General features: G+C 38.5%; 1 protein-coding gene across 7 annotated transcripts in view; it reads left to right on the top strand.

Moving 5' to 3' along the window:
• Positions 1-14,206, top strand: part of LOC308666175 (ankyrin repeat and KH domain-containing protein 1-like) — a 117,126-nt gene that overhangs the window by 93,151 nt on the left and 9,769 nt on the right. For all 7 annotated transcript variants that reach the window (XM_081324773.1, XM_081324768.1, XM_081324771.1 and 4 more), the window contains exons 27-30: positions 3,106-3,249; positions 3,732-3,842; positions 5,497-5,646; positions 5,743-7,355. In XM_081324773.1, the coding sequence (XP_081180899.1) occupies positions 3,106-3,249; positions 3,732-3,842; positions 5,497-5,646; positions 5,743-7,355 (2,018 nt within the window). The remainder of the gene's footprint in view (positions 1-3,105; positions 3,250-3,731; positions 3,843-5,496; positions 5,647-5,742; positions 7,356-14,206) is intronic.

Here is a 14,206-nt window from a genome sequence, read left to right as displayed (position 1 = left end):
CAAAGGAAGAGAAAAATGGAAGGAAGGACTTCCAACATTCATCACACCTGTGTTCCATCATTTCAGTCAGTAAAAGTCCACTAAGGGTCTCCAGAAAGAAAGTATCAGATGGTTTGTAATATATTTAGTCTATTCAAGTAATGTCGTAGAACTTATTTTTTACCCCTTCTCACAAGATTCATCAAAGCTTTAATAAACCTCTTTTGTAAATCCAGTATAAAAGAATTATTCAGGTCATTATCTTGGTTTGTTATTTGTAATTTCTTTTTGATGTTTAAAGCATCAACCAATTTCTTTTGTATATCCAGTGAAACATCTTTTCCAATTACATTCTTGTAGCTTGTCATTTTAGATCCACTTTCAGTGTCAACTATTCTGTTTTTTCAGATAAAATTTGTTCCTATTCTGACATTTCTTCCAAAACATCTTTTGGATACATTCTGTCCATAAAAGCAAATTTTGCTATTGTCATTAATTTCTGATTCTTTTTTTTTCAAAAGTATCCTTCAGTATTTCCAGTGTTAACAATATTTTGCATCATTCTGTGGTTGTTAATCAAATTTTATCTTTTTTCTCTTTTAATTAAAATCTTCGGTTGTCTCTAGTACCCAATTTTTAAAATTGTTTTATCTTTTTGATGTCTTAGAAAAAAATCAAAACAAGTTGATTCTCCTGTGGGAAGGATTCTTTATAATTAATTCCTAAATCTTATTCTATATTTATCTGGAACCTTAATCCAATTGTAACTTTCTGAATTCAACTTTTTACTAATATTTAAGCTTGTAGTTTTTTTTTCTTTCGTTCTTTCATCACCCAGTTGTCAATCCAAAGATTTCTAATAAGTCGATAAAATCAATTTCCTAATGTGATTTGAAAAGGAAGTATGCAAACCTAAGTGTCCTTTTAAAGTTGATGGCTGTGGTTTGAGCAAGATGGCTATTACCTCGTTTCCCAGTGCTCAAAAAAAACTCTTGTCTTGTGGTGGTCTCATAAAAGCACTTCTCTGCCGTGCTTGTTGGTGATCTCCCATCCCTTCTTTCTTTGTCTAGAGAGATTCTTCACCATGCACCGGCTCCACTTTTCATGGAGTCATCCATCATTTCTTCCTCCAGAACTCCAGGAACTGCATTGTTAATAATTTTTGATGTACTAAAAAAAAAATCTGCAGATAACCTTTTGGTTGGTTGGTTGGTTGGTTGGTTTTACCTGATATAAAAATGCATTTCCGGTTAAAGATTTCTTGCATTCCTGTCTGAAATATATTTGCAACCAAAGCCTAAAACATTACATAAATGTAATTTGATCACAGATCTCACCACTGTATTTGCTAGAAAAATACTTGATTACTTAAGATTCTGATTTTTTTTTGTATTTTCCTGTGAGATTCAACAATTGTGTCATATTTTCTACAGTTTTAAGAGCTGTGGAATATTTATACCCCTTTTAAAAAGCCTGCTGTGTGTTGCTAAAGAATCTGGGAGAAAGTACCGCCGGTATCTTTACAAAATTTAGAGTCCTTCACGCTCTTCATCTTAGATCAATGTTCTGATGGCCTTATTTGGGGTGCGTGTCTGGGCTGCAGAAATCCAAACAATCATTGAATGGCAGCAAAGAGAAGTAGAAAGCTCTTAAATTTTTTTTCCATATAATGGTAGCCTGGGATTTTATAATCCGTATACAGGAGTAAAATAGCATTTGGCAATCTGATTCTTGCCTTTTTGGGCTCCGCCTGATACCTGTTTGAAAAGACTAGGTGAAAATCCATCACCTTGTATTCTCACGAGACTACCTCATGCATTAACCCAAGTGGGCATTTTCGGTCTCAGTAATCCTTTATATTCCCTTAAAGTAAATATTTCAGATCGCCTACACAAAGGGACCATTGAACTCTTAATGGAAAATTGCTTGGCAGAATTTTTTCTTTTAGATACTTCAGAATCCCTCCAAAGATCTTATTTTTCAGCCAACACTGAATTTCTATAAAACAAGCTATACTGAAAACCTTGCAGGCATGGCCATTTGCAAAATTTTGAAGAGGGGTAAAGCTACAGCGTAAGGTGTCTTATTATATTACAATTTTTATATTGTATTAAGGAGAGGTATCTTACAGTTTTCCCCTATGGCATATATTTGATAATGATTTTGACATATTATTCAAAAATGCTTTAGTGATTTGCTCAGTATTAATCATCTGGCCTATCCATGGGTGTCACTGGTTGATGCTTAAGCAAATTGAATTGATAGCTACTTAATCTAGTTAAAATTGTACTGTCAAAGTCTCATTTTTGAGAGCAGTCGTTTCTGCTTAGTATGTCAGTATTTGTGTACTGATATGTTTTTCTGTTTGAAGATTATTTTTACTTTTCCTTTAGGACAGGTTATGGTCTTGGTATTCTTGAAAAGTTACCATTCTTTTAAAAAAAAAATCTTTGAAATTTGGCTGTGCAACAGTTGTTCATGTTGCATCTGAATGCCTTCGTGCAAGTCACATTGAATGTTCATCTTCATCTTCATGAATAGATTTGCTATTGCTTTCTTATTTCCCATCGGTAAATTCTACAAAGTGTAATAATGGTGATTGCGTTTGCCGTGTTTCCCCAAAAATCTCTGTTGCTAAGTGAAACATTAAGTCAGTTTGCCCCATTTTATGACCTTTCTTGCCACAGTTGTTAAGTGAATCACTGCAGTTATTAAGTTAGTTACACAGTTGTTACATGAATCTGGCATCCCCATTGATTTTGTTTGTCGGAAGGTCACAAAAGATGATGACGCGTCCCTGGGTCCCTGCAGCTGTCATAAATATGAGTCAGTTGCCAAGTATCTTAAATTTGATCATGTGACCATGGGGGATGCTGCAACGGTTGTGTAAAAAACTGTTAAGTCGCTTTTTTCAATGCTGTTGCAACTTCGAACAGTCACTAAATGAACTGTTGTAAGTTGAGAGGACTACCTGTACAATGGTGCTCTTCACCGGAGAGGTAATCTCTCTGCACAAATGATCATTTGAAGAAGGAAGGTAAAAATAAACAATTCTATGGCACATCAACAGAGGTTTTCCAGGCTTTAGTTACAAATAGTTAATTACTGCATTATCTTTATGTTTAGAGTTGAAGGAGAAGCTAACTCAAGCTTAGCAACAAATTATAAATCGGTATCCTTGCCTCTGACATCTCCAAATATAAAGCTGAATCTGACCAGTCCAAAAAGAGGCCAAAAGAGAGAAGAAGGATGGAAAGAAGTAGTAAGAAGGTAGGTTTTCAGCTTCATGAAGTGCAAGTCTTATGCGAGTATGTCGTTTCATGTTGGTTTCATATTTCATAAGTTTGTCCTGCTTGTGGATAAATGTAAAATATATGCTTAGAAGTGTAAGTGCAAGCACTTCTATATTGCTTCTGGCTAGCCAGGTATTCCTAAAGGGTACAATTCAGTTGCATCCTGGGAGCAGTGAATTCTGTGTAAGAAGAACCTTACTTTTCTAATGAAGGTTGCTGAGAAGATGATGCTGTGGCTTTGAAGAATTTTGGGAGGAAGTGGGTTATCTGGGCCCTTTTTTGGATCTGGTTTGCTGCCTCTTATTTTCCCCACGTCAACAACCCTGTGAGGTTCATATAGTGACTGGCCCAAAATCATCCAGCTGGCTGTCATGCCTGTATCTGGGTTTTCTGATTAAAAGCTGTAGCTTGTTTCTTTGTTGCCTGTGAAACTGCATTTTTTTTCCCATTACTTGACAGGCAAGTGGGCAGAGTTTTGAAAGATACATCACCTAGCAACCCTCTACAGTCAACTCCAGTTGAACAATTTCAGTTGCAAAGGGGAGGACGCTGCTGTTCAGGAGCAAAAAGGTATACTGGAGCACCCTCAATTTAAAATTGTGTATTGGAGTGAAGAATAAGTATAAGCAAAGTTATGATCGAACATTTTAGAGCTGTTTAGAGCCCTAGCAATTATTGCAGTGAGGAACGTGAAGAGACTGATATCATATTTTCATATCATTCTATGAAAATTAAGGAGAGTAAGAATTTGTGATGCATATGAGGAATAATTGGGGATTTTAATTTTTATAACTGATGGAAGCTTTTAATGTCATTTTTTTAAAAAAAAATTGAAATGAGTAAATAATTAGAGGAAAATATCATTTTGACAAATGAGTGGAAGTAATATGAATGCTTTTTTAGTTTTGAAAGCGAAATTTAAAAATTCCTGCTGCTGGCAGTGTGATCAATAGGTAAATAAGTAATTAAAATTATTTGTAGCATTGTAATTGTGCAAATAATTCTCTGAGGTATATCTAAAATAATTTGCAGTTTCAAAATGTGTGTTTCCAGTTTGGTAATAAACCTTGATACCTGTCAGAAACTTCAGAGAATAAGAAGAACCTTGATCTAGAAGAGGGGTAGGCAACCTTGGCTCTTTTATGAGTCGTGGACTTCAACTCCCAGAATTCCTGGCTCATGAATTCTGGGAATTGAAGTCCACGAGTCATAAAAGAGCCAAGGTTGCCTACCCCTGATCTAGAATATAGAGGCAAAATTAGTGTTTGACAGTCTCTTAGAATTCTTGAATCACAAGGTTTAGGCTATGAAGTCTAACCAACATCAGTACCATAATATAGACTAAACCATCCCAGATGAGAATCTATCCTACCCCTTCCATATTAATCCTGAACACATCCAACAACAAGGAGCCTATTTTCTCTTTAGATAACTAGTTCCATGTTGGATTCACTCTTACTATTAGAAGGAGTTATCTAGCATTCACTCCAAATTTACCTTCCTATAGTTTTGAAATACCGTATTTATTGGCGTATAACACGCACTTTTTCTTCCTGAAAATAGGAGGCAAATGATGTGTGCGTGTTATACGCCGATATAATGTTAATGACCCATAGTAAATACCGCACCTTTTTAAAATGAGGTGCGTGTTATACGCCGATAAATACGGTATTTATTGATCTAAGTTACAGGCATTAAGGACCAAGCTGTGGTATTCTCTTACTTGAAGAGTGCTATAAAATTCCTCTTCATTTGTATTTTTGCAGCCTCTTGGCTTCCAGTCCCTTGATCACTGTTCTTGTCCTATGTAATCATATTAAGAAGCAGTCACTGTATGTAAATATTTCACGGCTGTATGGCTTTCAAATTATATGGCACATCACTATTAGATTTGGTTTAAACCTACAGTGATTCCTGGCTGGGAATAAAGGAAGAGAAGTGACATGAGCTACTCATCTAAAATTCAGTACTTTAAGTACGAGTTAACTTTGGTAGTAATCACTAAAAAAGATCAAATTAACTGAAGATTCGTTTCAAAATACCTTTGATAGTAATTATTAAATAAAAAGGGCAGTGCTTGTGAGTTTTGTTCTGTAATAGATTGAAAAGTTCAACAGATTGTCCACCCCTCCCCCATTATGCATTTATCTATAGTGCAGAATTTATTTAAATTTGTTAATAATAAAGCCTGCCAACAAACATAATTGCAAACTTTAATGTTTAGGTCAAAGAAGCTGTCTGTTCCGGCATCAGTTGTATCTCGAATAATGGGAAGAGGTGGGTGCAATGTCACAGCAATTCAGGATGTTACCGGTGCTCACATTGATGTGGACAAGCAAAAAGATAAAAACGGAGAAAGAATGATCACCATAAGGTAGAGTTCATAAGATTTTGCTTTGATTTTCAATTGGATTAAGTCGTACTAAACAAGAATTGTGTTTTACAAATGACATGGCTTTCTCTGTTTCAGGGGTGGAACAGAATCAACGAGATACGCAGTACAACTTATTAATGCCCTTATTCAAGATCCTGCTAAGGAACTGGAAGATTTAATTCCTAAGACTCATATAAGAACACCTGTTTCCAGTACTAAATCAATCCATACTAATTTTTCATCTGGCGTCAGTACTGCTTCAGCTCCAAACAAAAACTCGTTTTCTATTGGAGCTTCATCTCTTGTCACGTCTCAGTCATCCACACTATCCACTTTCCAGTCTGCTAACAAACTAAGCAAAAATGTCCCAGCAAATGTGCGTTCTTCTTTTCCGGTCTCTTTACCTTTAGCTTATTCCCATCCTCACTTTGCTTTATTGGCTGCTCAAACTATGCAACAAATTCGACACCCTCGTTTGCCGATGGCCCAGTTTGGAGGAACGTTTTCCACCTCTGCAAATACCTGGGGACCATTCCCCGTGAGACCAGTCAACCCGGGCAGCACAAACAGCTCTCCAAAGCATAACAGTTCAAATCGCATGGGTAACCAGAATGGTAGTATTTTGCAGTCTGAATCTACGGTTTTAGCTTCTAGCAGTCCTGGCGGCGTCTCTTCAGCAGTTCCATCCTCTCAGCCACTTTGTGTGACAAACAATCGGACTCCGTCGTCGGTCAGGAAGCAGCTGTTCGCTTGCATTCCTAAAACGAGTACCATGACGACGGCAATCTCAACTGTGACGACAACATGTAGCACACTGCCTTCAACCTCTCCTGCACATGAAAATACTGGGAACGTTCCCGCTACATTTTTACTCACTAATGCTCCACAGGCACAGCAATCTGCACTTAAAACAGATGCTATTCCTCCTGTTTCCGTACCCAAAGAAAAGGCATCAGCGCCAGAACAATCTGTTGGCATCGCGTGTGTGTCGTCGTCGGTTGCTACTAGCAGCAGTATCATCTCTTGCAACAGCCCAGGAGTCCTAGAGTCCTGCACCTCCAGCAGTCCTGCACCTCCAGATAACGTCCCGAATGAAACACTGCCAGCTAATATGCCTGAATTAAGTCCTCCCATAACTATGCCTTTTTCTTCGAGTTCAGAATCTGCTCCATTAACTTTATCGTCGCCTAGATCGGTTGCTTCGGAAAATCAGGACAATGGTAGCTTACCTCAGTTGGCTGTACCGGCACCAAGAGTTTCTCACCGAATGCAGCCTAGAGGTTCTTTTTATTCAATGGTACCAAATGCAAATCTCCATCAAGAAGCCCAGTCTGTTTTTGTGACAAACGCCGTACCTTTAGCACCGTCTCAAGGTCCATCTACCACCGTTCACTTGTCGTCGCCCATGAACATTATGAACGGTTCTCAGATGCATATTAATCCATCAAACAAACCTTTGCCTCCTACCTTTGGGCCAGCAACACTCTTTAATCACTTTAGCAGTCTTTTTGAGAGTAACCAGATGCCAGCTAACCAAGGATGGGGAGATTGCCCACTGTCCACACGAGCAGCAGATCAATCTTTCACGGTCCAGTCTACTTTCTTGAGTAACTCTGTATTGGGGCACATGGAAAGTGTACATCCCGATAACTCTAAGGCTCCAGGGTTCCGACCTCCTCCTCAGAGGGTTTCAACCAGTCCTGTTGTAGGTAAGTTGCTACGTTTCCGTGTGAAAAAGAGGAAAGGAGAGTTTGTGGGTCTGTGGGGTGTAACTGAAACTATTTGCAGAAAATGTATCGCTTATCCTGAGCCAAAGAAATAGGGAAGGCATTATGCTGGATCTTTAGCTATTTCCATTTGGTTGATGTCATTTAAGGTGATTTAATTTAATTAAAAGGGGGTGGGAATTAAGTTGAAATGTAATAGTCAAATCAGCCCAGGAATTGCTGAAAATTTTGACTTGTTTCAGAAATTACTTAAAACTTTTTAGATTTGTATCTAACTTTGCTATTTGCCTCTTCAGTCCGAATTTTCATTTTCTGTTTACATGTTATGTTGTTATTGTTAACAGTGCTGCAAACTAGAGCTGTCCAGCTGTTGAATAACTATCCGTATATTCCTAGGAAACAGCCCTCAGTGGTTGCAGTAATTATTTCAGTCCAGCTTGTCTAGCATGGGGAAGGGTGCTGTGAGGCTGATTTCCTTTTTAAAAAGTTTCAGAATGGAAAAACAAAGGGGGAGGATAAAAATCTGTTGAACGATTGCTGGAAAACGTACACATCGTGGTCATCTGAGACCTGGAAGAAAATGTTGCTGCACACAGAGTGCTTTCATTCACTTCACCGATCCTTCAGCCATACTCTGCCTGAACTATATTCTTCTGCTTGGTTTTTCATATTTTACACACACGTTCTCAATTGTTAACAGTCCCCTTGCAGAGAAGAATTATCATTCTTGCTAGTTGCACTGGAAATGGAAGCATGTGCCCTTGAAGTATTCTTTAGAACTGTATCCCTAGCAATCACAGTACTTTTTGACTCTGAAAATTAGTGTCTGCACTTCCTAAAAGTATAGTATAATATTTTTTTTGTCCAGCCCCCTGCTCAAGCAGGAGAACCTATGCCATCTCAGACAGATGACTGTCTAGTCTTGTCTTAAAAATCTCCAGTGATGGAGCGCCCATGATTTCTGCAGGCAAGCTGCTCCACTGATTAATTTTGCTCACTGTCAGGAAGTTTCTCCTTAATTCCAGGTTGCTTCTCTCTTTGATCAGTTTCCAACCATTATTTCTCGTCCTTCCCTCTGGTGCTCTGGTGAATAATGTGACCACCTCTTCCTAGTGGCAGCCCCTTAGATACTGGAATTTTACTATCATGTCTCCCCTATTTCTTCTTTTCTTTAGACTAGCGAAACCCAAGTTTTGTAGCTGTTCTTTGTATGTTTTAGTCTCGAGGCCTTTGATCATCTTCGTTGCTCTTCTCTGTACTTTTTCCAAACTCTCAACATCTTTTTTGTGATATGGTGACCAAAATTGGCTGCAGTATTCCAGGTGTAGTCTTACTGGGGTTTTATAAAGCAGTAAGAATACTTCGCATGATCTTGATTCTATGCCTCTGTTTATACAACCCAGGATTGTATTAGCTTTTTTGGTTGCTGCTGCACATTGCTGGCTCATAGTCAAGTGATTGTCCACTAGGACTCCAAGGTCCCTCTCACAGTTACTGTTTTTAAGCCAGATCTCGCCTAATCTGTACTTGTACCTTTGATTTTTTTCTGCCTAAATGTAAAACTGCGTTTCCCCACATTGAAACTCAGTTTGTTGGATAGGGCCCATTGTTCAAGTTTGTCAAGATCTTTTTGAATTCTGAGTTTGTCTTCTGGGGTGTTGGCTACTCCTGTCAGTTTGGTGTCATCTGCAAATATAATGAGTTCCCCCCTTCAATTTCATGATCTAAGTCATTGATGAAGATATTGAAGAGTACTGGGCCTAAGATGGAACCTTGTGGTACCCCACTGCTTACTTCTCTCCATGTGGCTGTAGTACCATTGAGGATTACTTGTTGAGTAGTCAGCCAGCTCCAAATCCATCTGGTGGTGGTGATATCTATTTCACCTTTTTCTAGCTTACCAAGGAGTAGGTTGTGGTCTACTTTATCAAATTCCTTACTGAAATCAAGTATACTACGTCCACTGCATTTCGCTGATCTATTAGTTTAGTCACTTTATCAAAGAATGAAATAAAGTTGGCTTGACATGATCTGTTTTTAACAAACCCATACTGGCTACTATTTATGACTTTGTTTGCTTCTAGCTGTTCGCAGATCTGTTTTTTGATTATCTTTTCTAGGATCTTCCCAGGTATTGATGTTAAACTGATTGGTCTGTAGTTTCTTGGGTCCTTCCCCCCCCCCCCTTTCTTGAATATGGGAACCACATCAGCTCTTTTCCAATCCTCAGGTACTTCCCTGGTGCTCCAGGATTTTTGAAAGATGTGGTGCAATAGTTCTGAGATAACATCTGTCAGCTATCTGTCTTTTGTCAATAAGTCAGAGAATTGTTCTTATAGCCTGAATAGCATAAAAAAGTTATGATAGAACAGTTTGGTCTTATTGGAAGGCAAAAATCTTGGCATATTTAATAAGAAAAGAAAGAGTCAGATATATGGTGGTAAATAGGTGGATCAAACAGTATGTAACAGGCTTCTGTTTTTGGCCTTTTTCCCATGGAATTTTAATAATAATAATAATAAAAGTTGTAAGGGACCTTGGAGGTCATCTAGTCCAACCCCTTGCTCAGGCAGGAAACCCTATACCATTTCAGACAAATGGCTGTCTAGTCTCTTCTTAAAAACCTCCACTGTTGGAGCATTTGCTGCTTCTGGAGGCAGGTTGTTCCACTGGATTTGTACATTCTGCACCTGCTTGCAAACCTAACCTACATAGTTACCAATGAATAAATAAACAAACGCTTAATAGCAGTTTAAAAGATTTCTCAAGTTCAAGACTACAAAAACATTTCACAGAATAGTTGTGTGATTCTTGGAGCACGTAAAGTAGACACACACACCTGTTAAAATGTCAAGTTTTGAGATGTTAAAATATCAGACCATTCCACCTTTAATAAAATTTATAAGTTGTACAGTTCAATTGAAAAAAATCTGAGATTCTTAAAGGGGAAAAATAAAAAAACTTTCAATAACATGGTTGCATAAATTTGCACACCCTCTTATAAGTAGGAATGTGGCTATGTACAACATTGACTAATCACATTCAAACTGATGTTAAATAGTAGTCAGTGTATACCTGCTATCAAAAGTGACTGATCAAGCCCATATAAAGTTCAGCTGTTCTAGTAGGATTTTTCTGATATTTACTCAGTTGCTTCTTGCAGCAAAAATTGTGGTGTGCGAAGAGCTTACAAAACATTCAAAGGGACCTCATTGTTGGAAGATATCAGTCAGGAGAAAGGTGTAAATAATTTCCAAGTATCGGATATAGTATGGAACAGAGTGGGGGGAAAAACAGCGATCAACAAGTAGAGAAGATATAGCACATTACCAAGAATTGGATGACCCTCCAAAATTGATGGAAAAACAAGAATAAAAATGGTTCAAGAGGTTTCCAAGAGACCTACAGCAACAAAAGGAGCTGCCAGAAATTCTGGCAAGTACTGGTTGCGTACTATATGTGATAATCTCCCATATTCTTCATAAAGCGAGGGAAAAAATTATTTGATCCTCTGCTGATTTTGTACGTTTGCCCACTGACAAAGAAATGATCAGGCTATAATTGTAACAGTATGTTCATTTTAACAGTGAGAGACAGAATAATAACAACAACAAACATCCAGAAATGCATTTCAAAAAGGTTATAAATTGATTTGCATTTTAATGAGTGAAATAAGTATTTGACCCCTTTGCAAAACATGACTTAGTACTTGGTGGCAAACCCCTTGTTGTCAATCACAGAGTTCAGACGTTTCTTGTAGTTGGCCACCAGGTTCGCACACATCTCAGGAGGGATTTTGTCCCACTCCTCTTTGCAGATCCTCTCCAAGTGGATTAAGGTTTTGAGGCTGACGTTTGGCAGCTCAAACCTTCAACTCCCTCTGGGGGATCTTGTGGGTGCTGCAGGATTTCAGTCTTTCACGTTGTAGTGAAGAGTTGTCCAAAGATGTCAGGGACAAGATTGTAGACCTACACAAGGCTGGAGTGGGCTATAAGACTAACTATCGCCAAGCAGCTTGGTGAGAAGGTGCCAACAGTTGGTGCGATTATTCGCAAATGGAAGAAACACAAAATAACTGTCAATCTCCCTCAATCTGGGGCTCCATGGAAGATCTCACCTCTTGGAGTTTCAGTGATCATAGAACTTTGAGGAATCAGTCCAGAACTACACAGGAGGATCTTGTCAGTGATCTCAAGGCAGCTGGAACCATAGCCACCAAGGAAACAATTGGTAACACACTACACCGTACTAAGTAATGTTTCGCAAAGGGGTCAAATATTTATTTCACTCATTCAAATGCAAATCTATAGCTTTTTAAAATGCGTTTTTCTGGTGTGTGTTTTTCTGTCTCTCACTGTTAAAATAAACCTACCATTACAATTATAAACTGATCATTTCTTTGTCAGTGGGCAAATGTACAAAATCAGCAGGGGATCAAGTAATTTTCTCCCTCACTGTATATATTGAATTTTCTCTAGATAGGACACTACCAGAGTTTGGCAAATCTGAAGCAATGTGTATAGGTTTTTCAAGAAAGTCAGGAAACTCTAAGATTCCCACATCTGTTTTTTTTCTAGGCAATTAATTATGCCTAGTAGTCCTGTCTTATTGACAAATAGCCACCAGTGGTTAATACTGCTTTTATATTTAGGGAAATGGCAACTATAGCTGCCTTCCAAGGTGATTTTCCTTTTTAAGACATTTAGAGAGTCCTTTCTTGGTTCCAAAATGTGGTGTTGAGTTTCACAGGTGGTATTCTTCCAAGATCAGCTTCAAGAAACTTGTGGAGAGAGAAAGTTTCTGCCATGGTCGTACATCTACAGATAGGACATTTGGGAGTTGTCCTGGAATTTTTTTTCTATGAGCCCATCTACTCTTTTAACTTTAGCCAGCTATCTTCAAACTCCCTATGTAGTCATATTTTGAGATATCATTTTTAGAACATTTGACAGTGGAGTTGAGGGATTGTCCTGCTTTTCCAGTCTGATTATGGGGAGGCAGGATGGTTCCTCCCACTGAAGAGGCAGTTGTGGACCACGCCTACTCCTTCCAGGAGAAGATGCCCAAAATGGGAAATGCCCTTTGTGAGACTCAGAAAATAGAATTTCACAGTGAGTCCAAATGTCTGTTTTTGTTTTTTACCCTTCAGTGACTACAGAGTGGTAGTGATGTCACTGAAGGTATGGTCCAATACATTGCTACTTTTTTTAATGAGTGTGCAGGTTTGCTTTAAAGTGGGAATTGGATGTTTTAAATCTTGAAGAAACTTACCATATATTTTACCACACTATCATCAAAAAAAGAAAATAAAATTAGTTTTCTAACTACTTTCATAGGAGAATCATATTGGTCTACGGCAGGGGTGTCAAACTCAATTTCATTGAGGGCCGCATCAGCATTGCGGTTGCCCTCAAGGGGCCAGGTGGGTATGGCCAGGGTGGGCGTGGCCTACTGGGTGGGCGTGGCTAGAGTGCGTATGGCCTACTGGGTGGGCGTGGCCAGCTCTACATCGTTCGCATCAAGGGTGCCTATGGGGGCCTGGGCAGGAGTGGGACAGATCTGAGGGTCTCTGGGCCAGGGCCAAGGCCGTGGGGGCCATTCCCTCACTGTTTCCAGGATGGCTTCGCGGGCTGCATGAAACCACTTTGCGGGCCACATCTGGCCCCCGGGCCTTGTGTTTGACATGTCTGGTCTACGGTGACCAGGAAGAGTCTGGTAGCGCCTTTTCTAACTGACAAGTTTATTGAAAGGCCTTCATGAGCTTAAATTAATAAGATTTGATAGTTGGAAAAGAGGTCACCAGATTATGTCATACTACATGCAGTCATATTATGTATTCTAGTAAACACAGAGTTAGGATTGCCCTGGATGAGACGAGGCTGCAGGAAGCCCTCAGAAATTTTGTTGAAATGTCAAGAAAACCACTGAATGCAAATAGGAGATTTTCAGAAAGGAAGAATAACCAATCACTGATGTCAGGAAAAAGTCCAATAATCCTTTAAAATGGACATATAAAGAAAGCAATTACTATATATTCTTGAAATTCTGGCAAAAATAATGATTTAAAGATCTGGGAATCAGTAATTACTTGATCATTATAAAATGACTTGACAGTAATGACTTGATCATTATAAAAATAGGCAAATCTTGAATCTCTACAAGCAGACAAAACTTGCCCTCCATTTTCAAAATTATTATAGATGCATGAAAATCCTCTATGGATCTATGTTATTCCAAAGTGTTTTTTTTTTGACAGTTACAGTATGTCTGGACCATGAAAGTTGCATTCCTTATTTCTGAAGTGAAACACATTTTAGAGTTTTCAATTTATTTATTCTACAGACTGCTAAGTTATTTTAGCCTGTGATAACCACTGTTTGTTTGGTATGAGGTGTTTTTGGTGATAGTAATCAATTTGCTAAATCAGTGAACCCTGTGCTCGATCCACTTTTTCACTCTTATCATCAAGACTCAGAACTGAATTTTCTTTCCAGAAACTGGATTCCTCTTGCATACTATCCAAGAAATTATCCTCATATTATATAGATGACGTACAGCAAAAGCTTTACCACTTAAATGTTTATCATATCCTTTTTAGTCAGATCAAATCTTTTTGCACGTCATAACATTTTTATCAAGTTTTTTTCCCACACTAGAAAACTAATTTCTACTTATTTTCCCCCCTTTGATTATGGACACAAAACAGTAGGTTATCTTCTGGTGCATTAGTTCCTTCTGTCTATGCTTAAGGGCCATTCAAGGGCAGCTATTATACCAAAGGTGTATCTCCATAATACATCTGCCAGGCAGCTCTATGGACTTTTCCACTTTTT

This window comes from Vipera berus, assembly GCF_964194415.1.
Source record: "Vipera berus genome assembly, chromosome: 3".
Taxonomy (NCBI): domain Eukaryota; kingdom Metazoa; phylum Chordata; class Lepidosauria; order Squamata; family Viperidae; genus Vipera; species Vipera berus.
The sequence above is the reverse complement of the archived record's forward strand: the minus strand, read 5'-3'. Positions and strand labels throughout refer to the sequence as shown.